At 45.1% G+C, this 26578-nt stretch overlaps 2 protein-coding genes across 5 annotated transcripts in view; one reads left to right on the forward strand and one right to left on the reverse strand.

Annotated features, from left to right (window-relative positions):
• Nucleotides 1-26578, forward strand: part of LOC310701454 (uncharacterized protein) — a 53714-nt gene that overhangs the window by 27025 nt on the left and 111 nt on the right. The gene's annotated exons all lie outside the window — the stretch shown is intronic.
• Nucleotides 878-26426, reverse strand: LOC310701127 (uncharacterized protein). Of its 4 annotated transcripts, none has more exons than XR_014522938.1 (4): nucleotides 25381-26426; nucleotides 23480-23653; nucleotides 3967-7448; nucleotides 878-1339 (listed from the first exon to the last, which is right to left on the reverse strand). XR_014522938.1 is itself a non-coding variant. In XM_083491441.1 (3 exons), the coding sequence occupies exons 1-3, from the start codon at nucleotides 25532-25534 to the stop codon at nucleotides 4984-4986; spliced, it is 2793 nt and encodes a 930-aa protein (XP_083347567.1). In that variant the 5' UTR covers nucleotides 25535-26426; the 3' UTR covers nucleotides 3472-4983. The 4 variants fall into 4 exon arrangements, 2 of the variants coding, with proteins under 2 accessions (XP_083347567.1, XP_083347568.1); XR_014522939.1 differs by having other exon boundaries at nucleotides 878-993; nucleotides 3648-7448; XM_083491441.1 differs by lacking the exon at nucleotides 878-1339 and having other exon boundaries at nucleotides 3472-7448.

The following is a 26578-nucleotide window of genomic DNA, read 5'->3' on the forward strand; positions in this document are numbered from 1 at the left end:
AGCCTGGGAGTCATTTTGGACTCACAGCTGTCCATGGAGGCACAGGTCAAATCTGTATCCAGGGCAGCTGATTACCAGCTCCATCTGGTACGTAGGCTGAGACCCTATCTGCCTGCAGACTGTCTCGCCAGAGTGGTGCATGCTCTGGTTATCTCCCGCTTGGATTACTGCAATGCACTCTACGTGGGGCTACCTTTGAAGGTGACCCGGAAACTACAACTAATCCAGAATGCGGCAGCTAGACTGGTGACTGGGAGCGGCCGCCGAGACCATATAACACCGGTCTTGAAAGACCTACATTGGCTCCCAGTACGTTTCCGAGCACAATTCAAAGTGTTGGTGCAGACCTTTAAAGCCCTAAACGGCCTCGGTCCAGTATATCTGAAGGAGCGTCTCTTCCCCCATCGTTCTGTCCGGACACTGAGGTCCAGCACCGAGGGCCTTCTGGCGGTTCCCTCACTGCGAGAGGCCAAGTTACAAGGAACAAGGCAGAGGGCCTTCTCGGTAGTGGTGCCCGCCCTGTGGAATGCCCTCCCATCAGATGTCAAAGCGATAAACATCTACCTGACATTCAGAAGACATCTGAAGGCAGTTCAGGGAAATTTTTAATGTATGATATTTTAGTGTTTTTTTGGTTTCTATGGAAGCCGCCCAGAGTGGCTGGGGAAACCCAGCCAGATGGGGGGGGTACAAATAAATTATTATTATTATTATTATTATTATTATTATTATTATTATTATTATCACATTGCCGCAGTCACACAATCAATCAAAAACAAAGAACAAGCCACAGTAACAAATACGAAAAAGCCAAATAAAAAAGCCAATTTCTTTTAGCAAAAACAAAAGCACCAAATATCACCTCAGAACACTGCAATTGGAAATGGAAGGCTTTGATTACAATGCAGGGGGATGCAAATTAGCAGCGCAACAGTGAAAACAGAAGCTCAGGAGCATGTTCAGCTTCCGAAGCAAAGTTCGCAAACTGGAACACTGACTTCCAGGTTTGCAGCATTTGAGTTCAAAGTTGTTCAGGAACTAAGCTGTTTGAAAACCGAGGTACCACTGTATATAGACATGGTTGCCATACATCCAGAACTGTAAGCAGCGTATGGGCGGAAATTGCTGAAATGTCCGGGAAAATCTGGATTTATGGCAGCCCATGTCGCAAGTGTAGATTTCGGCAAACTTCACTTAAAATAGATACACCACCCCCCGCCGTCCCCCCATTCCTTCAAGCCCTCCTCATAAGGCTTGGTTTCAGACCCTTGATGATCTTGATTGAGTCCTCTGCATCATCTTCATGAAGTTTTCCCTTAGTGTGTAACAAGCTGTAAACCTTAAATTTACTTTCCACAGTTGTTCCCATTAATAATAATAATAATAATAATAATAATAATAATAATAATAATAATAAATTTTATTTATATCCCGCCCTCCCCAGCCGAAGCCGGGCTCAGGGCGGCTAACAACAATCAAAATAGTCCAACATTCTAAAACATTCATTATAAAATTAATTAAATCAAATTAAAATCAAATTAATGGCAACCATCAAAGCAAAGTCAATATTGTGTCCTACATCTCTGGCCCAGCTTCTCATTGATGATTTCATCATTCCATTCTTTGTATCCCACTCAAGTAATGTTATACAATTTAAATACAGTGGTACCTCGGGTTGCATACGCTTTAGGTTACATACACCTAACCCAGAAATAGTACCTCGGGTTAAAAACTTTGCTTCAGGATGAGAACAGAAATCGTGCAGCGGCAGCGGGAGGTCCCATTAGCTAAAGTGGTGCTTCAGGTTAAGAACAGTTTCAGGTTAAGAACGGACCTCCAGAATGAATTAAGTATGTAACCAGAGGTACCACTGTACTATTGTAACCCTGGAGCCTAATAACTCCCTTTCAAACTGTGAGCTTGAAATACTTTGGCTATCTCATGAGAAGAGAAAACTCCCTGGAAGAGACCCTGATGTTGGGAAAGATGGAGGTCACAAAGAGAAGGGGAGAAAGAGGACGAGATGGTTGGAGTGTTCTCGAAGCTACCCTCTTTGGCGATAGGGACCCTCATCTGAAGGACAAGGGAGGTCGGGGTTCGAATCCCTGTGATGGGGTGAGCTCCTGTTGCTCTGTCCGAGCTTCTGCCAACCTAGCAGTTCAAAAACATACTAGTAGAGTGGTACCTTGGATTACAGACACTTCAGGTTACAGACTCCACTAACCGAGAAATAGTACCTTGGGTTAAGAACTTTACTTCAGGATGAGAACAGAAATTGTGTGGCGGTGACAGCAGGTGGCCCCATTAGCTAAAGTGGTGCCTTGGGTTAAGAACTGTTTCAGGTTAAGAACAGACCTCCAGAATGATTTAAGTTTTTAACCCGAGGTACCACTGCACCTCCTATAGTTAAAGCTATGGTTTTCCCAGTAGTGATGTATGGAAGTGAGAGCTGGACCATCAAGAAGGCCGAGAGCTGAAGAATTGATGCTTTTGAATTATGGTGCTGGAGGAGACTCTTGAGAGTCCCGTGGACTGCAAGAAGATCAAACCTATCCATTCTTAAGGAAATCAGCCCTGAGTGCTCAACTGGAAGGACAGAGCCTGAAGCTGAGGCTCGAATACTCTGGCCACCTCATGAGAAGAGAAGACTCCCTGGAAAAGACCCTGATGTTGGGAAAGATGGAGGGCACAAGGAGAAGGGGACGACAGAGGACGAGATGGTTGGACAGTGTTCTCGAAGCTACCAGCACGAGTTTGTCCAAACTGTGGGAGGCAGTGGAAGACAGGAGTGCCTGGCATGCTCTGGTTCATGGGGTCACGAAGAGTCGGACACAACTAAATGTTGTTTAAACAACAACAATTCAGTCAGACATTGTTGCAGTCATGTCACAGGAAACAACTACTGGAACAAAAGACACTTGGTGGAAACTAAAGACGCTATGCCCGTGGCGGAGGATAATTGTTTGAACCCTTCCAATGGGTATGGGGGGTGGGAGGAAAAGAAAAAAAATTGTACGGGAAATGTAAAATTTGGAAGGAGATAATATATGTATGTAAAAAATCCTGAACTCGAATAAAATAAAATAAAAATTTAAAAAAGAAAGTAATGCGAAACAGATTAATCCGTTTCAGACTTTTAAAAACAACTCCTAAAACAGCAATTTAGTGTGAATTTTACTATCTAACGAGACCATTGATCCATAAAATGAAAGCAATAATCAATGTACTGTACTATAAAATAAAGAAAACAGTACTGTACATTAAAAGTAAAATTAATTTTTGTCCTTACCTGCACTGATGATAGACATTGTTTGGATGGGGGGCTTTTTATGCATTGCCACAGTCACACAATCAATCAAAAACAAAGAACAAGTCACAGTCACAAAAAGGCAAATAAAAATGCAACTTTTTTGTGGCAAAAATAAAAGCACCAAATATAAGCTCCAAGTATCACCTCAGAACACTGCAGTTGGAAATGGAGGGCTTTTATTACAATGGGGGGATGCAAATTAGCAGCAGAACAGTGAAAACAGAAGGAAGAAGGCTTTGATTCCAATGCAGGGGTGCACAAATTAGCAGTGCAACAGTGGAAACAGAAGCTCAGGAGCACGTTCGGCTTCCGAAGCAAAGTTTGCAAACTGGAACACTGACTTCCAGGTTTGCAGCATTCGAGTTCAAAGTTGTTCAGGAACTAAGCTGTTTGAAAACCACTGTATGTAGATATGGTTGCCATATGTACAGAATTGCAAGTAGCGTCTGGGAGGAAATTGCTGAAATGTCTGGGAAAATCTGGACTTATGACAGCCCATGTCGCAAGTGTAGATTTCGGCAAACTTCACTTAAAATGGATTCCCAGTTCCTTCAAGGCCTCCTCATAAGGCTTGGTTTCAGACCCTGGATCATCTTGATTGACTCCTCTGCATCATCTTCATGTAGTTTTCCCTTAGCATGTAGCAAGCTGTAAACCTTGAATTTACTTTCCACAGTTGTTCCCATAAAGCAAAGTCAATGTTGTGTCCTACATCTCTGGCCCAGCTTGTCACTGATGATTTCATCATTGCATTCTTTGTGTCCCACTCAAATAATATGTTATACATTTTGGATGCTATTTTAACCCTGGAGCCTAATAACTCCCTTTCAAACTGTGAGTTTTGTTCTGCAAATCCACTTTTTAAAAAAAATCTAACTTAAATGTTGCATTCAACTGATGGTAACTTAACCAGTCTCCCTCCCACCTAGAGGAAGAAGTTCCCTTTATAGGGATACCACATACAATTAAGCAATAGCACACGGCCCTAAACCTAACCTCCCAATACATCAACCTCAGCGGGTAAACTATTGGTCTGCTGAGTCAAAGTTTTACTGGACGTTTGGACAATATTGGCGAGAGCGCCTGTAATCTCACAGTCACCACTTCCCCTGGAATAAGAATCACTTCCGTCCAAACCAGTAAATATGTCTGTAATTATGACAATCTGACCAATGCCTAGACGACTTAAGCCCTATATCAGACTCCCCTCCATGGGTTTCCCCCCAAATATAGAGCATGGTCCAATCCCCTGGACATTCTCATACAGAAGTCCTTCTCAAGGTCACGAATGAATCTGAAGAGGTGATTCAAGCAACAGAAAAAGAGATTCCTCCTAAAGATCAGGAAGAACTTTCTGATAGTAAGAGACAACAGTGAAAAGGAACTTCCTCAGAAGGGGGTGGACTCTCCTTCATTGGAGGTATTTAAGAAGAAGTTGGATGGCCATCTGTCATGGATGCTTGAAATGAGTTTTTTTCAGCATTGGCAGGGGTTGGACTAGATTCCTAATCTACCATTCTATTATCCACCCTGCTGTGAGTTTTTGAATTGACTTTTTTACGACTGAAATTTTATCCACATTCCATGCGCTGATATGCTTTAAACCCTGTATGAACTATTTGGTGGGCCATGAGAGTGGCATTCTGACTGAAGCTCTTCCCTCATTCCAAACACTAAGAGGTTTTCTCTCTTGTATGAATTATTTGATGGGAAGCGAGATTCTGGCTCTGACTGAAGCTCTTTCCACATTCCAAGCACTGATAGGGTTTCTCCCCTGTATGGATTCTGTGATGGGAAGCGAGATGTGATCTGTGACAGAAGCTCTTCCCACATTCGAAGCACTGATATGGTTTCTCCCCTGTATGAATTTTATGATGGGAAGTGAGACTGTGGCTGTGCCTGAAGCTCTTTCCACATTCCAAGCACTGATATGGTTTCTCCCCTGTATGAATTTTATGATGGGAAGCGAGACTCTGCCTCTGACTGAAGCTCTTTCCACATTCCAAGCACTGATAGGGTTTCTCCCCTGTATGAATTCTTTGATGGGAAGTGAGACCGTGGCTGTGCCTGAAGCTTTTTCCACAATCCAAGCACGTATGTGGTTTCTCTCCTGTATGAATTCTTTTATGGGTTATGAGATTGTGGCTTTGACTAAAGCTCTTCCCACATTCCAAGCACTGAAAGGGTTTCTCCTCTGTATGGATTCTTTGATGGTAAGTGAGACTGCTGCTGTGACTGAAGCGCTTTCCACATTCCAAGCACTGATATGGTTTCTTCCCTGTATGAATTCTTTGATGGCAAGTGAGAGTTTCCTTCTGACGGAAGCATTTTCCACAGTCTAAGCACTGATAGGATTTCTCCCCTGTATGAATTGTTTGATGGGAAGTGAGATAGGTCCCATCCCGGAAGCTCTTTCCACATTCCAAGCACTGATAGGGTTTCTCCCCTGTATGAATTTTATGATGGGAAGTGAGACCCTGCCTCTGACTGAAGCTCTTCCCACATTCCAAGCACTGATATGGTTTCTCCCCTGTATGAATTGTTTGATGGGAAGTGAGATAGGTCCCATCCCGGAAGCTCTTTCCACATTCCAAGCACTGATAGGGTTTCTCCCCTGTATGAATTTTATGATGGGAAGTGAGACCCTGCCTCTGACTGAAGCTCTTCCCACATTCCAAGCACTGATATGGTTTCTCACCTGTATGAATTCTTTGATGGGAAGTGAGACTTTCCTTCAGACAGAAGCTTTTTCCACAGTCTAGGCAGTGATAGGCCTTTTCCCCTGTATGAATAGTTTGATGGTAAGTGAGCTTGTCCTTTCGACTGAAGCTCTTCCCACATTCCAAGCACTGATAGGGTTTCTCCCCTGTATGGATTCTTTGATGGGAAGTGAGATGTTGTCTGTGAAAGAAGCTTTTTCCACAATCCAAGCACTGATAGGGTTTCTCCCCTGTATGAATTCTTTGATGGGAAGTGAGACTTTTCTTCAGACGGAAGCCTTTTCCACAGTCTAAGCAGTGATAGGGCTTCTCCCCGGTATGAATTGTTTGATGGGAAGTGAGATGGGCCTTTTGACTGAAGCTCTTCCCACATTCCAAGCACTGATAGGGTTTCTCCCCTGTATGGATTCTTTGATGGGAAGTGAGATGTTGTCTGTGAAAGAAGCTTTTTCCACAATCCAAACACTGATAGGGTTTCTCCCCTGTATGAATTATTTGATGGGAAGTGAGACTTTTCTTCAGACGGAAGCCTTTTCCACAGTCTAAGCACTGATAGGGTTTCTCCCTGGTATGAATTCTTTGATGGGAAGTGAGATCACTGCTCTTACTGAAGCTCTTTCCACATTCCAAGCACTGATAGGGTTTCTCCCCTGTATGAATTCTGTGATGAGAAGTGAGATCCCCACTCAGACGAAAGCTCTTCCCACATTCCAAGCACTGATTGGGTTTCTCCCCGGTATGAATTCTGTGATGGGAAGTGAGATGTGAGCTTTGACTGAAGCTCTTTCCACATTCCAGGCACTGAAAGGGTTTCTCCCCTGTATGAATTCTTTGATGACAAGTGAGATGTTTTCTCTGACTGAAGCTCTTTCCACATTCCAGGCACTGAAAGGGTTTCTCCCCTGTATGAATTCTTTGATGGGAAGTGAGATGTGAGCTTCGACTGAAGCTCTTCCCACATTCGAAGCACTGATAGGGTTTCTCCTCTGTATGAATTCTTTTGTGGGTCGTGAGATCCCCATTCTGACGAAACCTCTTTCCACATTCCAAGCACTGATAGGGTTTCTCCCCAGTATGAGTTCTTTGATGGGAAGTGAGATGTGAGCTTTGACTGAAGCTCTTCCCACATTCGAAGCACTGATATGGTTTCTCCCCGGTATGAGTTCTTTGATGGGAAGTGAGATGTGAGCTTCGACTGAAGCTCTTCCCACATTCGAAGCACTGATATGGTTTCTCCCCGGTATGAGTTCTTTGATGGGAAGTAAGACTTTTCCTTCGAATTAAGGACTTTGTTTGATTGGAGGGGGACTGGGAGCTCTGACAGATGTTCTCTCCGCACTTTGAATATTTATCGGACTTCTCCGCTATGTGGATTCTGTTGTGGTTCCCCTTGTTCTTTCCTTCCAATTCATCACCATCTGCAATAAAGAGAGAAGCTAATTAGAGCCTCAGGAAGAAATGGAGCTCCAGATTACTGAACAATGTTAATGAATGCTTGTGATAGAGGAAGAACTGAAGAGAGTTAGATGTGAGTCCTTACTATAGTTTTCTCTGCCTTTGTTGGCTGGAATTGCTTGGCTTTTATCCGGGATAGATTTTGTTTGGCTCAAAACCTGGCACTTGATTCATAAAAATTTCTTCTTGCAGATTTGCGTTAAGATAAGCTGTTTCAATATCAAAAAGATTTACCTTAAACCCACATTGTGCTGCAAGAGCTAGCAATAAACGTACACTTTCACTCCTTGCAGTAGAAAAGGTTTCATCAAAGCTTTCACCTTTTCTTTGAGTAAAGCCTCGTGCTACCAGCCTAGCTTTGTACATAACACCACCATCTGCCAAGTGTTTTATTTTATACACCCATCTACAGCCCACTGCCTTTTTTCCTTCTGGCAATGCCTCTATGGTAAACACATTATGTTCTGCTAAAGATTTTTCTGCTTTCATTGCATTTTTCCACCTTACTATTTCCTGGTGTGGTAACTTTAAAACCTCCTCATAATCACAAGGTTCTTTCTTCACATCAACAGTTTTAACTTCTTGTATAGTAAACCTTTCTGGAGGTACCCCCTTATTGCTTCTTTGTGATCTTCTAACTTGAACACTCTCCCCCTCTGAACTATCTTCCCCTTCTGATTCATCTTGCTCAGGAGAAATTGGTTCAGCTTTAGGAGATTGTGTACTGGGACCATCATCCCCTGAGTTCTCACCACTGTCTCTTTCAGAATTTTCTTTAATTTGTGGCTTTTCTACCTCAGATTTCACAAATTTATCTGTATCATCAGAAGATAACACAACTTCTGAATTTCCATGTAAACGAGCCCAACCATCTTGCTCACAAAACTCTGCATGTCTTGATATCACAACTCTGCCACGCAGTAGTGCAAAACGATACCCCTTTGACCAAGTTTGATAGCCAACAAACCTAAGTTTCTTTGCCTTGGGTTCTCCTTTCCTTCTCTGTCCTTTTGGGATGTGAACCCAAGCCCAGCAACCAAAAGTTTTAACATGGTCTAAAGAGGTTTTTTTTTCCATAAAGCAAAAAATGAGGGGTATTGTTTATGGTAGAATGTGTCAGGAAAAAGCAGCAATGCGGCAGCGAGCTGCAGCTGGCTGCAAAGCCAAACAGGATGTTGATGTTTGGGACTGTACCGTGGGAACAAAGGGACAGTCTATTCACTGTACTGAGCACCGGATGTTAGCTCAGAGTGTCATCTGACCTGTACTGAAAGTACAGGGGTGGAGTCTTTCTCTCTACTGTTGGAGACTGGAGAGTGCAGACGTGATTCTCTGTACTGCTGCAATGACAGAAATAAAGACATGTAAATAGATTTCTGTCTGTCTCTCTTTTTTTAAAAAAAAGATATTTATTGCAAATTTTGAACAGAAAAAAGGAAAACACCAAACATATATAATACCATCACCACAGTATAACAAACGAAGAAAAACAAAAAGCAACAAGAAATTAGACATAGAATAGAAAAAATACAACAAAAACAACTGTCCATAAATCAAATTTCCATAACCTTTGGACTTCCTCACATCTCCCTTTCCTGCGTTCTCAATAATAAAATTATCAACAGCAATTTATTACCTTATTTCAGTTCTTATTCTGTAATTCTCAAATATTATGTCCTAAACTTTAAATATTTTTATCAAATACTGAACTGCTTAATTTAGACATAATATTACTTCAAATTTCATCATTTTCTTAACCATCACTTATTCTCATATATCTTTCAACTAAATTGCTGATGCCATATTGTTTTCTATCGTGCAATTTCTTAACATTCATACAACTTATAGTGTTTTTGTAAGTAGTCTTTAAACTTTTTCCAGTCCTCTTCCACCGTCTCCTCTCCCAGGTCTCGAATTCTGCCAGTCATTTCAGCCAACTCCATGTAGTCTATCAGTTGCGTCTGCCATTCTTCCAGCGTGGGCAAATCTTGGGTCTTCCAATGAGATTTCTGTCTGTCTCTTTCCCCTCCCTGAGGGAAACAGGGAGGAGGGAGAAATGGTGTGTCCCTCTCACGCTGAGTGGGATCGCCGATCGTGACCTTGCCTGTATCTTGCCGGGAGACGCAGACGGGGAGGTCAACAAGGATCTCAAGCTTAATGCCTGGAGAGTGGCCAGTTACCTCTGACTGAGGCCTGAGAATCCGACATCTGGTAGCAATGCCGGTGGTTCTGATCCATGTAAATCTGCATGAGAGGTTGATGGATCGTTCTTCATCCTCTGCACCAAGGGAGGAAGATAAGTCTGCGCGCAGCTTGAAGCTGAACAGACGGCTGGGCATAGAGAGGAGGTGAATGCCAAGCGACGGAGCCCCAAAGGTATGGAGAATTTATGGCTGTGAAGTGAACGCGTTAAGAGGCTGTCTTCGGTTCAAAAAGTGTCTGCGTTTGAGAGAAACCAGCACTGTGGGGAAAACAGCCGCATACCTTGCATTCCTAGATAACGCTGGAATGCACAGTTGCTAAGCGACGAGGAGTCAGAAGAGTTACTGACTGGGGGCTGGAACACGGAGTGTGTTTTGACTAACTTCGCTGTTCTTTGCAAGGACTTTCAAGCAGCTTGCGGTTTATCTGCCAAGTGAAGAGAAGGCAGTAAACAACAAAAAGAGACTGTTGGATTTTACAGGCTCGAGAGTGAGAGCTGAGGCTTGGATTCAAAATGGATGCCAAGAAGGGGGGACGCTTACCTTACCCACCTCCCCTGACTAATGACAATTACTCATCATGGTCTATAAAGATGAAAGCCCTGCTGCAGAATCAGAGGTTATTTGGGGTGATTGAGAACCCCATCCCTGCAGCACCAATGCCAGGTTGGAATTCACAGAATGTGAAAGCCAGGAAGCATCTCACGTCGGAGAGAGTGTGTGCCATTGTTCTGAATGAACACGATCGCCTTGCTGCACTGGATGTGAAGGACAGGGGGAGAGAGGCACGGAGTTCTGACTCCCCCACTGCTATTGCTACTGAGGAGCGTGCTGTAGCATTGAGCGCTGTCCAATGTTACAATTGTGGACAGACTGGGCATCTTCAGCGGAACTGTAAGAAGCCACATGAGCAGAAAGGAGCCAAGGAGAGCTCTGCAATGCCTGAGGCGTCAGGCAAAAGTTGTACCAAGTCCCAGGTGAAACCTGCAAAGGCTTTGATGTCGAAAGGAACCACACCAGAGGTGGAGAACACGTTTGTAATTGACACTGGAGCAACGAAACACATGACCCCACACAGAGGTCTGTTTTCGACGTTTAAGAAGCAAAGCTTCACTGTGAAGCAGGCCAACGGTCAGGAGCTGGAAGCGACCGGGTTTGGAACTGTGTATCTTGAGAGTCTGAACTTGACTATAGACAATGTGTACCTGGTTCCTGAGTTGAAGTTCAATCTGCTGAGTGTGTCGCAGATTGCAAAGAAAGGACTGAGACTGTCCTATGATAGTAAAAGCTGCAAGATCTTCAAAGATGGAGAGCTGTATCTTTCTGCCAGAGAGAAAGATGGACTGTATTTGTTGACTTTTGATCAAAGTGATTACATGAAATGTAATGCATTTGATACTAATGAAATATCTCTTGCAGGTGTGACCAAGAGCGCCCGGAAGGTGGCCAGGGTCGACAGAGCATTTCAGCGGGTGTATGCTGATGTGATTGGTCCTCTAGCACCATCTATTTTTTATATATATCATATTTATTGAAATTTCCAGAACTCAAAAAAGAAAAAAGAAAAAAAATTAAACCTTTACAATTAAAGCCTTACTTTCATTAACATCTTTTCAGGACTCCCCCATCCCCCTCCCTATTTGTATTCCCCTTTCATTAATTTGGTTCCACAAGTTCTTACTCCCAATTTAAAACTTATTTTGTTTAACCCACTATTCAAATTAGTTATATAACCCCTTTCCCCTTACATTCCACCATCCCTCATCATTAAAAGAAAGCTTTTTCCCCCAAGGTCCACCCCAATTTCCTTCCACGAATTCCCTTTTATTGGTAAAGACGTCCAAACAAGGTAAAAAATATAAAAAGTTCAAAAAATAGTTGTACACCCTTTGGATTCCAGATCTCCCCCCTCCCTTCCCCGGTTTCGATTCCCCATGTCCATCAGTCTATCTACTGTCGGCCTGGAGATCTCACGTCCATAGCCAATTTTTTTTCCCAGTTCCACCTTGCCGGGTTTTTTTGTTTTTTTTTAAAATAATGTTTAACTTCAAACGCCCAGTCTTAAATAGGCCCCTGACAGGCCTTTGGTTTTCCTTGGTCTTTCACAATAATATGGCTCCTCCCTTGTTCTTTCCAAGTAGTCATCAGTCCTTTGTTCTTTTTTCTCACTTTCTCAGGTTTCTTTTCCTGTTCCGCTGCAAAGACATTCTAATTCAAAAATTTAATACTTCTACAGGGGTTATTGTTAGTCAGGAACAAAAACTTGCGTCCAGTCCCTTCCGTTCTTCAATAGATAATTCTATTGTCTCCTTTAATATAAACACCTCTGTAGACAAAATACTGATTCGTTTTTGCAGCTTTCCCAGAAGATAACAAGTCCTGTGCGATTCCAAGAGTATTTTTCCACTTACGACCGTTCTTGTAATGTCCCGAAACCCCTCTAGGGGGATTATAGTAACTTTGTTTCCTCAAATCCAAAAGTCAAATTGTTATTCCTTATTTTCGACAATTTATATCCAAATTGTAACAAATCTAACCAGCAAAGTCCTCATAGCAAAGTTCTCTTTATATTCTCCAACTGTGACAGCTGTCAAAGTCTCTGTCTCTCTTCACCAGGCTCTCTCGCGGATTGCCCCGGTTCCCGGGGGGGTTGCACTTTCACTCTCACCATCCACTCTTCTCCTCCAGCACTTCTTATAATTTCGCATCGTGGAATTAATAATTTTTATCAATAAACAGAAGCAAGCTCCTTAGTTGCCAAATCCTTGTTTTAAAATGTCTACAATAGCGGGGAGACTGACTTCCTTTTTGGATCTCCCCCGCTCGTGCCGAATCCGAAAAATTTTTTTTTCTCCTTTTAAGTCCGATTTCCAAATTACTCACGGGTTGTTGTTTATAGTCCAAATTTTCAATAGAAGAAGTCAGCGCTCTCCGTTGAATGGCATGCGGCTTCGCTCGGCAGGGAAAGCAGAGGACTCATAGCACCACGCCACCCCCGTCCCCCGCTCCGTAGCCTTTAAAAAGGCTCCTTCGCGGGTCGGGGGGCGCTAACGGTGCCCGCCGAGTCAACCATGTCCACGGGCTCCGTGCCCATGGTTTTTGAGGGTCCCCGCGTCGCCGGCGCGGTAGGACCCAACCCCTGCCGAGCAGGCTGCCTCCGGAGCTCAGAGGGAGTCCGCCATTCGGCGATGGCGCCAACCCGGAAGTCCGGTCCTCTAGCACCATCTAGAGGCAATGCAAGATATTATCTTGTGTGTGTGGATTGTTTCTCTCATTATGTGCGGGTATATACATTAGAGAAACCAAAAGAAGCCTTAGAAAGGTTTAAGGAGTTTTGTGACAAGGTTAAGAGTGTGCAAGATGCTAACATTGATTGTCTCTTCACAGATGAGAAGCCAATTTTTCTGTTACAGGATTTTCAGAAGTTCCTGCAGAAGAAAGGGATAAGGCACAAGGTTGCTGTTTCAGCGGAAGCGTGGAACAAAGGTGTCTGTGTAAGGGTGAACAAAGAATTGCAAAAGGGGATGAATGCGCAGTTGCTTAGTTCACATTTGCCACATGAATATTGGGCGGAGTCGTTAATGTCCTATGTTCACACGTGGTTGAGAAAGGTCTCAAAAGAGTTGGGAAGTTCTCCTTTTGAGAAGCTGTTCCATAGAAAACCTTCTGTTGTCTATTTCAAGGTTTTTGGGTCTCATGTGAGAACAGAAGCTCCAGGTGGAGTAAAGAATGCCAGAGGCATTTTTGTAGGATATGAAAAGGGTCTCTACAGAGTAATTTTGTCTGAATCTGGACAGGTGATTCTCACAAAATTTCTAGAGAGTGCTCCTGAACAGGAGAGAGTAATTGTGCACACATTTCCCACAGAGCACAATTCAGATGATGATGATGATTTTACAGATAACAGTGGTGATGATGACAGTGATAGCTCACAGAGCTCAGTTGACACAGTCATTGAGAGGAAGTCTCACATAATGGATAGGCCTTCGCAGATGAAGGAAGAACCACTGTTTACTATTGGATCTGGTTCTCCTAAGAGTCCAGAGGATGAACCAGTGAGCAGAGAGGATCAGCACCTCATACGTAGGTCTGAGAGAGTTACAAAGGGTGTACCACCCAAGAGGTATTCAAAAGAGTTTGCTAACTTAGCTGTTGCATGTGTTGCTGTTGTACACAACCGAGGACAGGTTGAAGCTGTGTCTAAGTCAGAGACTAAGACACAACAGAGAGTTGCTAGCCAAGGTAATGCAGATGCACTCATTCCTTGGAAGCCAGACAACCAGAGAGATACACTGGGGAAACCAGTGGCGGGGAGTTCCAAGGGTGGAACTGAAACAACAGGGGATTGTTATATGTATAACAACTGTTTGTATTCTTCTCTGGATAACACTTTGCTCGCAACCCACATTGATACTTTTGGGGGAGGATGTCAGGAAAAAGCAGCAATGCGGCAGCGAGCTGCAGCTGGCTGCAAAGCCAAACAGGATGTTGATGTTTGGGACTGTACCGTGGGAACAAAGGGACAGTCTATTCACTGTACTGAGCACCGGATGTTAGCTCAGAGTGTCATCTGACCTGTACTGAAAGTACAGGGGTGGAGTCTTTCTCTCTACTGTTGGAGACGGGAGAGTGCAGACGTGTTTCTCTGTACTGCTGCAATGACAGAAATAAAGACATGTAAATAGATTTCTGTCTGTCTCTTTCCCCTCCCTGAGGGAAACAGGGAGGAGGGAGAAATGGTGTGTCCCTCTCATGCTGAGTGGGATCGGCGATCGTGACCTTGCCTGTATCCTGCCGGGAGACGCAGACGGGGAGGTCAACAAGGATCTCAAGCCTAATGCCTGGAGAGTGGCCAGTTACCTCTGACTGAGGCCTGAGAATCCGACAGAATGAAGCAATCTGTTCTGTATGTAGTTAGCGCAGAGAATTCCTTCCTCCCAATACTTCCTGGATAAGCCAGAATCACATACCATAGAATCTAGCATTTTTTGCAAAGACCTTATCTTGCGTTCTGCAACTGAATTTTCTTCAGGCGAAAAAGGACACGATTTACGGTGACTAATACCACGCTTTTTCAACCAGACCTGGAGGGCTTCAGACATGAACTTGCCTCCACGGTCACTCTGCAACTGGGTAACTTTGTAGGGAAACTGCCTTTCTATATAGTTGACCCAATTTTTAATCAGTTGACCAGTTTCATTTTTGTGTTTTAACAAGTATACCGGCTATAATCATCCACAAGAACAAAAAAAACCCCACTTTGCTCCTCCTTCAGACTCTGCAAATGGCTCACAAAGGTCTGAATGTACTAAAGCAAATGGCCTCTTGCTAATTCTAGTACTTTCAGGATAGGACCCCCGCTTACTTTTAGACTTCTTGCAGGTATTGCAGTCCAGAAAAACTGAGCATTTTTTCATTTTAATTCCCTTGCTTAATTCTGGCATTTTTGCAATACTGCGGAAATTGGCATGCCCCAAACGACGATGCCACAGATGCTGGCACTCATCATGCAAGACTCTATTACAGGCTTTAACACATGCCCCAGACTCACTTACTAGCTGGTCTTTCAAAACAAACAAACCATTTTTTAGTGACGCTGTAACCACTTTTCCAGCTTTCTCTATTTTACAGCTTGAACCCGAGAAGGTTACCTTAAATCCCTGCTTAACAAGACTTGTAACTGAAAGCAAATTATTTTCTAAACTTGGTACACATAAAACATTGGTAAACTTGGTACTTAAACAGTTGATATTCACACTACCCTTTCCAGCTTGACTCATGTACTGTTCCGTCAGCTAGTACTACATTTACAGACTTACAAGGCTGCTTTTCTACAAAGCTTTGTGCAGACTTAACAAAAATGTTTGTCGCTGCTGAGTCCAAAATCCAGTCTTGTCCAACGTCGTGACTGGTGCCTCGACCTGCTGCAGAAACATACTGGACTCGACTCTTCCTGTCTCCTGAATTTCCCAGCAAACACAGGCCGCCCTTTTCTTGTGTTTTCTCCCACAGACACAGTGCACTGACATACTAAATGTTTGGTTGACCCACGATAGCATCTTCTGACTGTGAAAGCTGCTTCCTCTCTGTGGTCTTCAACCTCTTTAGGTTGCCACTCTTCATCAGTTGCATATCTTTTACTGGACTGCCTCCCATTTCTGGAATTACGGTGAGGGGTTGTGGCCTTCCTCTCATGGCATCTTTCTTCCTCAGCAAGCAAACGCCCAGTTAAGAAATGCATTGTTAATTGGCTTTCTGGAATTGCCTCCAAAGTCATCACTAAATTGTCCCATGACTCAGGAAGTGAAGACAGCACAATATAAACCTTTCTCTGTTAAGAAAAATGTTCCCCAAGTTCATTTAACTGTGAAAATAAATCACGCATTCTTTGAAGGTGTGTTGAAACACATTCACCCTCACTTAGTCTGGCTCGGTACAGAGCTCTCATTAGAGTAATTTTGCTACCAGCAGTGTCTCTAATGTGTATCACTCTTAGTGCTTGCCAAATCTCACTTGCTGTTTCAAGGTCTCGCACATGAGATAACTGAGACTTCTCTAAACTCAAAATTAAATTGGCATAGGCTTTGTCCTCCAGCCTTTGGTCTGCTTCATCTACTTCTTCATCCTCCTCTTTTACAGGAGGGTTAACAATAACAGTCCAACATTGTTCTTTCTTTAAAAACGCCTGCATCTGTAAACCCCATGACATATAGTTGGACTCTCCCAGTTTCTCTACTGGAAAATAGGAAGCTCCGCCTTGAGCTCCAGCTCCAAGTCCAGCCATGGCACCACACAGCTTTCAGCTTTCCACTCAGTCCTTACTCACACGTGGCTTGAAGAAATGTTCGGCTCCTGGTCTCAAACAGACTCTCCCTGCCGACGCATTCACACAGCCAGCTGCTTGAGAAACGCTGAGTTGCTTCCAGACTCTGGGTTCTTTTCACACTCTGTCTCTGCCCACTCAGGACTGGGGACTGGGCCCATAACCTGTTGGAGGGGGATTTCCAGCTGGTGGCAGAGGACAGAGTGACTCCAGGAGGCATAGGTGTAAAAACCCAAACTAAAACGAAGACTTTATTACCAAACAAATAAACACAAACACTGGTGGGTGTTATTCCTGCAGGCAGCCTACAAAACGCTCCTTTTCCCTTTTTACAGCCACGGCCAGCTGCAACCAATTAACCCAGAAACGTCTTAAAGGTATACACACATGTTTCTGTGTAGAATGTCTCCCAACACAGTCATGGAGTCATCTCTTTGGTCAACAAAATGCAGAGAGAAGCAAAAGCAAAAACAACAAACCTGACAGAAGTTACTTCAACGTCCTTAAAAACTCTCAAGCCGACATTTAAGAAGGCCTGGGCAGTTCAGGGAAATCTGGTCATTGTTTAAAAAGGCATGACTAGATGTAGAATATTCACAGAGAAAAGAGTTGATATCCCTCCATTCAGGGCTCACGGTGTGGATGTTAGAATCCCAGATGCTGTTGGTCTCCATCCAAACAGTGGAGGTTCATCACATAGAGGTATGTATGGGATGTCAAAACTCATCCAACAGGGACTTTCACTGAGAGGGTGCATAATCCCACGATTCCCCTCCTTGACTTCCTTATGCAGAGCTCTCTGGTCAGGATCCAGCAATCTCCATGCCTCAACAAACAGCAACGTCTTCATTTGCGCACTCCCCATCAGCATCTAACTCAACTTGGTTGGTCTCAATTTAAATTTATAAATCACTTTCTTCACTTTGAAACACCCGCCCATGTTCATGAGGAGACCAACTCTGTATTGTTTCATTGGGAACAGTAGAGGAAAAATGACTATGACTCACACTTAAGCACAACAGTCACAAGAGCTCCTGACTAGGCATTCAGCTAGGAGATGTTGAATGTACTCTGTTCTCTCCTATCTCTCCTTTCCCCCCCAATTTAAACCAATTCATGAACTCAGAACTCATACACTGACCACTATTGATAAACCATATGTTATAGATATTCCTGTAAATTTATTCTGCTATTTTTGAGAATCATATGAGAAGACTGAGACTGTCTACATATTTGTATAATTTATTAGTAATAATAATAATAATAATAATAATAATAATAATAATTTTATTACTTATACCCCGCCCATCAGACTGGGCTTCCCCAGCCACTCTGGGCGGCTTCCAAAAAAATATTAAAATACTGTAATACATCAAACATTAAAAGCTTCCCTAAACAGGGCTGTCTTCAGATGTCTTCTAAAAGTCTGGTAGTTGTTGTTCTCTTTGACATCTGGTGGGAGGGCATTCCACAGGGAGGGTGCCACTACTGAGAAGGCCCTCTGCCTGGTTCAATGTAACTTGGCTTCTCGCAGTGAGGGAACTGCCAGAAGGCCCTCGGTGCAGGACCTCAGTGTCCAGGTAGAATGATAGGGGTGGAGACGCTCCTTCAGATATACTGGACCGAGGCCGTTTAGGGCTTTAAAGGTCAGCACCAACACTTTGAATTGTGCTCGGAAACGTACTGGGAGCCAATGTAGGTCTTTCAAGACCGGTGTTATATGGTCTCGGCGGCCGCTCCCAGTCACCAGTCTAGCTGCCGCATTCTGGATTAGTTGTAGTTTCCGGGTCACCTTCAAAGGTAGCCCCACGTAGAGCGCATTGCAGTAGTCCAAGCGGGAGATAACCAGAGCATGCACCACCCTGGCGAGGCAGTCCACAGGCAGATAGGGTCTCAGCCTACGTACCAGATGGAGCTGGTAAACAGCTGCCCTGGACACAGATTTGACCTGTGCCTCCATGGACAGCTATGAGTCCAACATGACTCTCAGGCTGCACACCTGGTCCTTCAGGGGCACAGTTACCCCATTCAGGACCAGGGAATCCTCCACACCTGCCCGCCTCCTGTCCCCCAAAAACAGTACTTCTGTCTTGTCAGGATTCAACCTGAATCTGTTAGCCGCCATCCATCCTCCAACCGTCTCCAGACACTCACACAGGATCTTCACTGTCTTCACTGGTTCTGATTTGAAAGAGAGGTAGAGCTGGGTATCATCTGCATATTGATGAATACCCAGCCCATACCCCCTGATGATCTCTCCCAGCGGCTGCATGTAGATGTTGAAAAGCATAGGGGAGAGGACAGAACCCTGAGGCACCCCACAAGTGAGAGCCCAGGGGTCTGAATACTCATCCCCCACCACCACTTTCTGAACACGGCCCAGGAGGAAGGAGCGGAACCACTGTATGACAGTGCCCCCAGCTCCCAGCCCCTCAAGACGGTCCAGAAGGATGTTATGGTCGATGGTATCAAACGCCACTGAGAGATCCAGCAGAACTAGGAAACAGCTCTCACCTTTGTCCCTATACTGCCGGAGATCATCAACCAGTGCGACCAAGGCAGTTTCAGTCCCATGATAAGGCCTGAATCCCAACTGGAAGGGATCATATATAGTCCTATATGATACTTGTCCCCTTCATGGATCACTGCCTTGCCGTGGCGAAGGGGCTTGAATAACTCAGAGAAGCTATGAGCTATGCTGTGAAGGGCCACCCAAGATGGACAGGTCATAGTGGAGAGTTTTGACCAAGCGTGATCCACCTGGAGCAGGAACCGGCAAGCCACTCCAGTATCTCTGCCAAGAAAACTCCATGGACAAAGGCAACAGGCATATAAAAGTTATGACGCTGGAAGATGAGCCCCTCAGGTCAGAAGGCGTCCAACATGCTACTGAGGAAGAGCGGAGGACAAGTACAAGTAGATCCAGAGCTGATGAAGCAGCTGGGCCAAAGCCGAAAGGACGCTCAGTTGCGGATATGCCTGGAAGCGAAAGGAAAGTCCAATGCTGTAAAGAAAAATATTGCATAGGAACCTGGAATGTAAGAACTATGAACCTTGGTAAGTTGGATGTGGTCAAAAATGAGATGGCAAGAATAAATATTGACATCCTGGGCATCAGTGAACTAAAATGGACGGGAATGGGCAAATTCAGTTCGGATGACCATCATATCTACTACTGTGGGCAAGAATCCCGTAAAAGAAATGGAGTGGCCCTCATAGTCAACTAAAGAGTGGCGAAAGCTGTACTGGGATGCAATCTCAAAAATGATAAAATGATCTCGATACGAATCCAAGGCAGACCTTTTAACATCACAGTAATCCAAGTTTATGCACCAACTACTGGTGCTGAAGAAACTGAAATTGACCAATTCTATGAAGACTTACAACACCTTATAGAAATGACACCAAAGAAGGATGTTCTTCTCATTATAGGGGATTGGAATGCTAAAGTAGGAAGTCAAGAGATAAAAGGAACAACTGGCAAGTTTGGCCTTGGAGATCAAAACAAAGCAGGGCAAATGCTAATAGAGTTCTGCCAAGAGAACAAGCTGGTCATCACAAACACGCTTTCCCAACAACACAAGAGACAACTCTACACATGGACATCACCAGGTGGGCAGCATCAAAATCAGATTGATTATATTCTCTGCAGACAAAGATGGAGAAGCTCTATACAGTCAGCAAAAACAAGACCTGGAGCTGACTGTGGCTCAGATCATCAGCTTCTTATAGCAAAATTCAAGCTTAAACTGAAGAAAGTAGGAAAAACCACTGGGCCGGTAAGATACAATCTAAGTCAAATCCCTTATGAATACACAGTGGAAGTGAGGAACAGGTTTAAGGATTTAGATTTGGTGGACAGAGTGCATGAAGAACTATGGATGGAGGCTCGTAACATTATACAGGAGGCAGCAACAAAAACCATCCCAATGAAAAGGAAATGCAAGAAAGCAAAGTGGCTGTCCAGCGAGGCCTTACAAATAGTGGGGGAGAGAAGGCAAGCAAAATGCGAGGGAGATAGTGAAAGATACAGGAAATTGAATGCAGATTTCCAAAAAATGGCAAGGAGAGACAAGAAGGCCTTCTTAAACGAGCAATGCAAACAAATAGAGGAAAACAACAGAATGGGAAGAACCAGAAATCTGTTCAAGATTTGTACAAAGATTACCATAATAAAAGACAAAAGTGGAAAGGACCTAACAGAAGCAGAAGACATCAAGGAGAGGTGGCAAGAATACACAGAGGAATTATACCAGAAAGCTATGGATGGCTCGTACACCCTAGGTCAGGGGTCTGCAACCCGCGGCTCCGGAGCCGCATGTGGCTCTTTTACACCTTTGTCGCGGCTCCGGGGCGGATACTAGCGAGGGGAGGAGGCACATTGTGCGCCCCGACACTCCCAACTGTGGCGGGCGCTGTACTGGCTGTGACGTCGCATGGGGGCAATGCGTGCGTTAGTCACGCACCGTCCCGACGTCACCTTCCCGCCCGCCCACCCGCTACATTGTAAGGGGCATGTACGCTGGTCACTGTTTTGAAGGGGAGGGAAGAACGCACACACACACAAAGGTAACTTGTTAATTTAACGTTTATTTCTATGAGGAGGAGTAATTCTGAAGGGTCAAACAAAGAAATAATAAAAAAGTGACAAAAAAGTTATTTTTATAATGACGAGTTTTGCGGCCCCCAGTTGTTTTTTCTTCGGAAATGGGTCCAAGTGGCTCTTTTTGTCTTAAAGGTTGCAGACCCCTGCCCTAGGTAGTGTGGTTGCTGACCTTGAGCCAGACATCCTGGAGAGTGAAGTCAAATGGGCCTTAGAAAGCACTGCTAATAACAAGGCCAGTGGAAGTGATGATATTCCAGCTGAACTATTTAAAATTTTAAACGATGATGCTGTTAAGGTGCTACACTCAATATGCCAGCAAATTTGGAAAACTCAGCAGTGGCCAGAGGATTGGAGAAGATCAGTCTACATCCCAATCCCAAAGAAGCGCAGTGCCAAAGAATGCTCCAACTACCGCACAATTGCACTCATTTCACACGCTAGCAAGGTTATGCTTAAAATTCTACAAGGCAGGCTTAAGCAGTATGTGGACCGAGAACTCCCAGAAGTGCAAGCTGGATTTCGAAGGTGCAGAGGAACCAGGGACCAAATTGCAAACATGCACTGGATTATGGAGAAAGCTAGAGAGTTCCAGAAAGACATCTACTTCTGCTTCATTAACTATGCAAAAGCCTTTGACTGTGTCGACCACAGCAAACTATGGCAAGTTCTTAAAGAAATGGGAGTGCCTGATCACCTCATCTGTCTCCTGAGAAATCTCTATGTGAGATAAGAAGCTACAGTTAGAACTGGATATGGAACAACTGATTGGTTCAAAATTGGGAAAGGGGTACAGCAAGGCTGCATATTGTGTCCCTACTTATTTCAAATACACGCAGAATTCATCATGCAAAAGGCTGGGCTGGATGAATCCCAAGCTGGAATAAAGATCGCTGGAAGAAATATCAACAATCTCAGATATGCAGATGACACAACCTTGAGGGCAGAAAGTGAGGAGGAATTAAAGAACGTTTTAATGAGGGTGAAAGAGGAGAGCGCAAAATATGGTCTGAAGCTCAACATCAAAAAAACCAAGATCATGGCCACTGGGCCCATCACCTCCTGGCAAATAGAAGGCGAAGAAATGGAGGCAGTGAGAGATTTTACTCTCTTGGGCTCAATGATTTTACTTTCTTGGGCTCCATGATCACTGCAGATGGTGACAGCAGTCACAAAATTAAAAGACGCCTGCTCCTTGGGAGAAAGGTGATGGCAAACCTAGACAGCATCTTAAAAAGCAGAGACAGCAGCTTGCCAACAAAGGTCCGTATAGTTAAAGCCATGGTTTTCCCAGTAGTGATGTATGGAAGTGAGAGCTGGACCATAAAGAAGGCTGATCACCGAAGAATTGATGCTTTTGAATTATGGTGCTGGAGGAGACACTTGAAAGTCCCATGGACTGCAAGAAGTTCAATCGCATCTATTCTTAAGGAAATCAGCCCTGAGTGCTCACTGGAAGGACAGATCATGAAGTTGAGGCTCCAATACTTTGGCCACCTCATGAGAAGAGAAGACTCCCTGGAAAAGACCCTGATGTTGGGAAAGATGGAGGGCACAAGGAGAAGGGGACAACAGAGGATGAAATGGTTGGACAGTGTTGTCGAAGCTACCAACATGAGTTTGACCAAACTGCGGGAGGCAGTGGAAGACAGGAGTGCTTGGCGTGCTCTGGTCCATGGGGTCACGAAGATTCGGACACGACTAAATGACTAAACAACAACAACAATCAGTCAGACATTGTTGCAGTCATGTCACAGGAAACAACTACTGGAACAAAAGACATTCAGTGGAAACTAAAGGCGCTATGCCTGTGGCTGAGGATAATTGTTTCAACCCTTCCAATGGGTATGGGGGGTGGGAGGAAAAGAAAAAAAATGTACAGGAAATTTAAAAATATAATATATGTATGTAAAAAATCCCAAACTCGAATAAAATAAAATAAAAAATTTAAAAAGAAAGTAATGCATCCTTGTTTTTAAAAGAAAATGAAAAATTATTCCTAAAAGAAAAGAAAAAGGCAAAACACAGAGGGCCCATTTGCAGTCAATCCTGAAATTAGGATCAAGTAGGATCATGGCTTCTAGTGCTGCGCGATGGATCAGTAAGTTCTCTGACATTGGTAGGGCATTCAGAGCACAGTACTGGCGCCAATACATCACGGTGGCCGGGGAGCTGTGACGTATTCCTGGCTCAAATTGCCTGCAGATGTCAAAGGCGCAGGAAGGCAGGTGGAGGAGCCCAAAAAGGTGTCCACCTTCTCAATCTTCATCTTCCTGCCTGCCTCATCCCACCCCCAAGCTGAGGAAGCCCCAGTACCTCTCCAGCCCCATCTATCCATGTCCCCATCTCCCCTCCCCTGGGACTCACCAGATATCTCGGAGGTCCCTGGGAGGGAACGCTCAGAGGCTGTGAGGAGGGATGCAGGAGACAACCTGACCAGGTCAACTGTCCATCTTCCCCCTTCCATCCTTGCTAGGTTTACAGATTCAGACTCTTTCATCCTTCCTGAGGAGTTAAGAAGCCACCACAAGCTGCAGGATCCTGGGAGAGAGGAAGAAGCAAAGGGAGCCTCAGAGGCCCTGCAGGGATTCTCCTACCCTAGATATTACCCTGCTCCTGGAGAAGCACAAATGGGGCAGCCCCTTCCCAACAGAAACCCCATTTGAAACATCTACAGCGATTCCCATTTAATCTGTTGGCACCTCAACCCACTTCGTAAGGCTGGCATGGTATGCACACTATGACCTGAGAGTGGACCCCATTGAACTCAGTGGGGCTTATGGATAGAACTAGGTGCAAAAACCAGGCACCATCCTGTCCCCAAGCCTGAAAACTGGAACCCCAGAGCATGGGCAGAATACAGCCGAGTAGCTATTACATGTAGGTGCCCCCACGTCTCAGTGCAAGAGATGACTTGGCAGTTGAACTGGCTGGGCCCCAAACCTCTTTCTGCTCATCATTAGAGCTGCTGAGAGACCCTAGAAGGTTGGGAATAGGATCTGGCTCCTGCTGTTTCTTAGCCACCTCCTCATTTTCCTTATTCACGCAAAATGGAGTGATTTTTGGTTGTGCTTTCTTTAGAGAAGCTCTCTTTGGAGCAGAGCCCGGGGCACTCGGGAGAGACCAGAAATTTTGTAACCCCTCCAGGTCAACACCATCTTTTCCCTTAATTCCATATCATGTTTTTCTTATACCATTTGTAGCAACTTCTGTGTCATTCACTTAGTGTTCTGCAGAATGCGGAGGCTAGACTGGTGACTGGGAGTGGCTGCTGGAACCATGTACGACCGCTCCTAAAGGAACTACATTGGTGCCCAGTATGTTTCCAAGCAGGGCTGGATGCAGCTCCTGCTGCCAAGAGTGGCACATGCCAGTCTGTGCACTTGCTCTGCTGGGAGGGGGCAGATGTTTAACAAGGTTGGAAACCAGATCTCGCCCGGCCCTAGGGACTCCTCCCAAGAATCCTGGGAGCCAGAATTGGTTCAGGACCCTGAGAGTTGCAAGGAGACAGCTTCAGCCCTGCTGCCCAAAGACTGCAATTCCCAGAGTGGTCACCAATCCCCCCTTCTTGCCAGGGAACTCTGGGAATTGTATTTGGGTAGAGGGTGGGAGAGGGTCTCCCCTCCAGTCTCCACACTTGGGGGGGGGCTGTATCTCCCCACTCCACAGGGCTTCTCCTTCCTCGGAGTCCTTGGATGCTTCTCTGTGTTGTGAAATGCGACTTTCCCCTCAATCTGAAGGGGGCTTCTTTGCATGCCCCCCTTTTGTTGCCCCAAAGACTCCTCCCCAAAAAGGAAGGCAGCATCATGATCCAAAGGAAGAAGAGAGTTGCAGACCTGCTGGAGAGCCAGTGTGGTGTAGTGGTTAAGAGCAGTAGTCACATAATCTGGGAAACCGGGTTCGTGTCTCCGCTCCTCCACATGCAGCTGCTGGGTGACCTTGGGCCAGTCACACTTCTCTGAAGTCTCTCAGCCCCACTTACCTCACAGAGTGTTTGTTGTGGGGGAGGAAGGGAAAGGAGATTGTTAGCCGCTTTGAGACTCCTGAAGGGGAGTGAAAGGCGGGATATCAAATCCAAACTCTTCTTCTTCTTCTTCTCTGGACAGTCATCCCTTCCCTGGCTTGGCAGAGAGGAACTGGGGGCCGGACCCTCTGCTCCCTGACTTGGGGGTCTCCCCCCCCCATGCATGAGCCTTGCCTCCTCCCTTGCAGCCCTGGGACCCCCTTCTCCCCGCTGCACCCCAAGGGGGAAGAGAGAAGAGACTCACCGGATTCCAGGAGGGGCACCGAGGAAGTTTTTGCAAAGCAGAGAGAACAAAGCAGCCTCCTCTTTGCTTGCAGGAAGGGACTGGGCAGGGAGGGGCTTCTGCTCGGGAGGACCTTGCCCTCCCCCGCCCTCCCCTTCCTGTCCTCTCTAGGCATCCAGCTCTGCTCCTTTTAACCCTTGGCAAGCCGAGGGCGCCCAGACCGCCCCTCCCTCCCTGCTTCTGCGCTCTAGGGGCTGCCCTCCCTTCTCCATCTGGGCCAAGGACTCTGCATCAAGCCCCCCCCCCATCTTATTGCAGACTGACGACAAGGGAGATGGGGGTTCCCCGTTACCATTCTGCCGTGTGCATCTGGATCCCAACTTTGAAATGACTAAATAAGTGAATGTTAACGCAGCCTTCTCAAGAGCACAGAGGGGGGGCGGGGCAGCTGCCCCCAAACAATGAAAACTGTTGTTTACTGAGTTGAATAGGATTCAGAATGCAGCAGTCTGATTGGTCCTAGAGCAATGCAGCAGTATGATTGGTCTGCAGGAGCCACCCAATCCAGCTCCAGATGGAAGTGAATCCACAACCTGATTGGCCTACAGGAGAATTCTGGAATTAGCCAATTACGTGCAGCTCATTGTTTAAATAATGTATATAAAGCTGATACTTTGGGGGAACTTTCATTCCTCCTCACCACTATGAGCTGAATAAAGAGCATGAAATCCACTCTCGAGTATATTTCAAAAATCTGGAAAAAATACATAGGGAACTGAGGTTCTGTGCACACACACACCCCCCCAAAAAATCCTGGCTACTCCAGGAAGTGAAGACGCCAGGGATGAAGAGCAAGGTGTTCTCTCCAGGCTGCAAAACCCCAGAGCGCATTTTCATGAACACAAGGAGAATCTCAGCACCAAAGAACAAGATCCTGCAGTTCAGGATACAATTACAAGTTAGGCGTCAGTAGCTAACAAGAAGTGGCAACTCAGTCACCTATTGGAAGGCAATTCAGTGTGGAATCCTAGAACGGCGGGAGATGGATGTGTTACCGGGGAATTGGAGGGGGGTGAGAGAGACACCCCCAGCCTTGCCTCTCCACACTGCCAGGCAAAGATAAAGAGCCTCCGCTGCACATTCTCAAATGTCGCAGTTCACTGATAAATGCATCTTATGTACTGGCTCAATGGTAAAACTTTAGAAATTCATAAGAAAT

Source organism: Podarcis liolepis (genome assembly GCF_965112155.1).
Source record: "Podarcis liolepis genome assembly, chromosome: 2".
Lineage (NCBI taxonomy): Eukaryota > Metazoa > Chordata > Lepidosauria > Squamata > Lacertidae > Podarcis > Podarcis liolepis.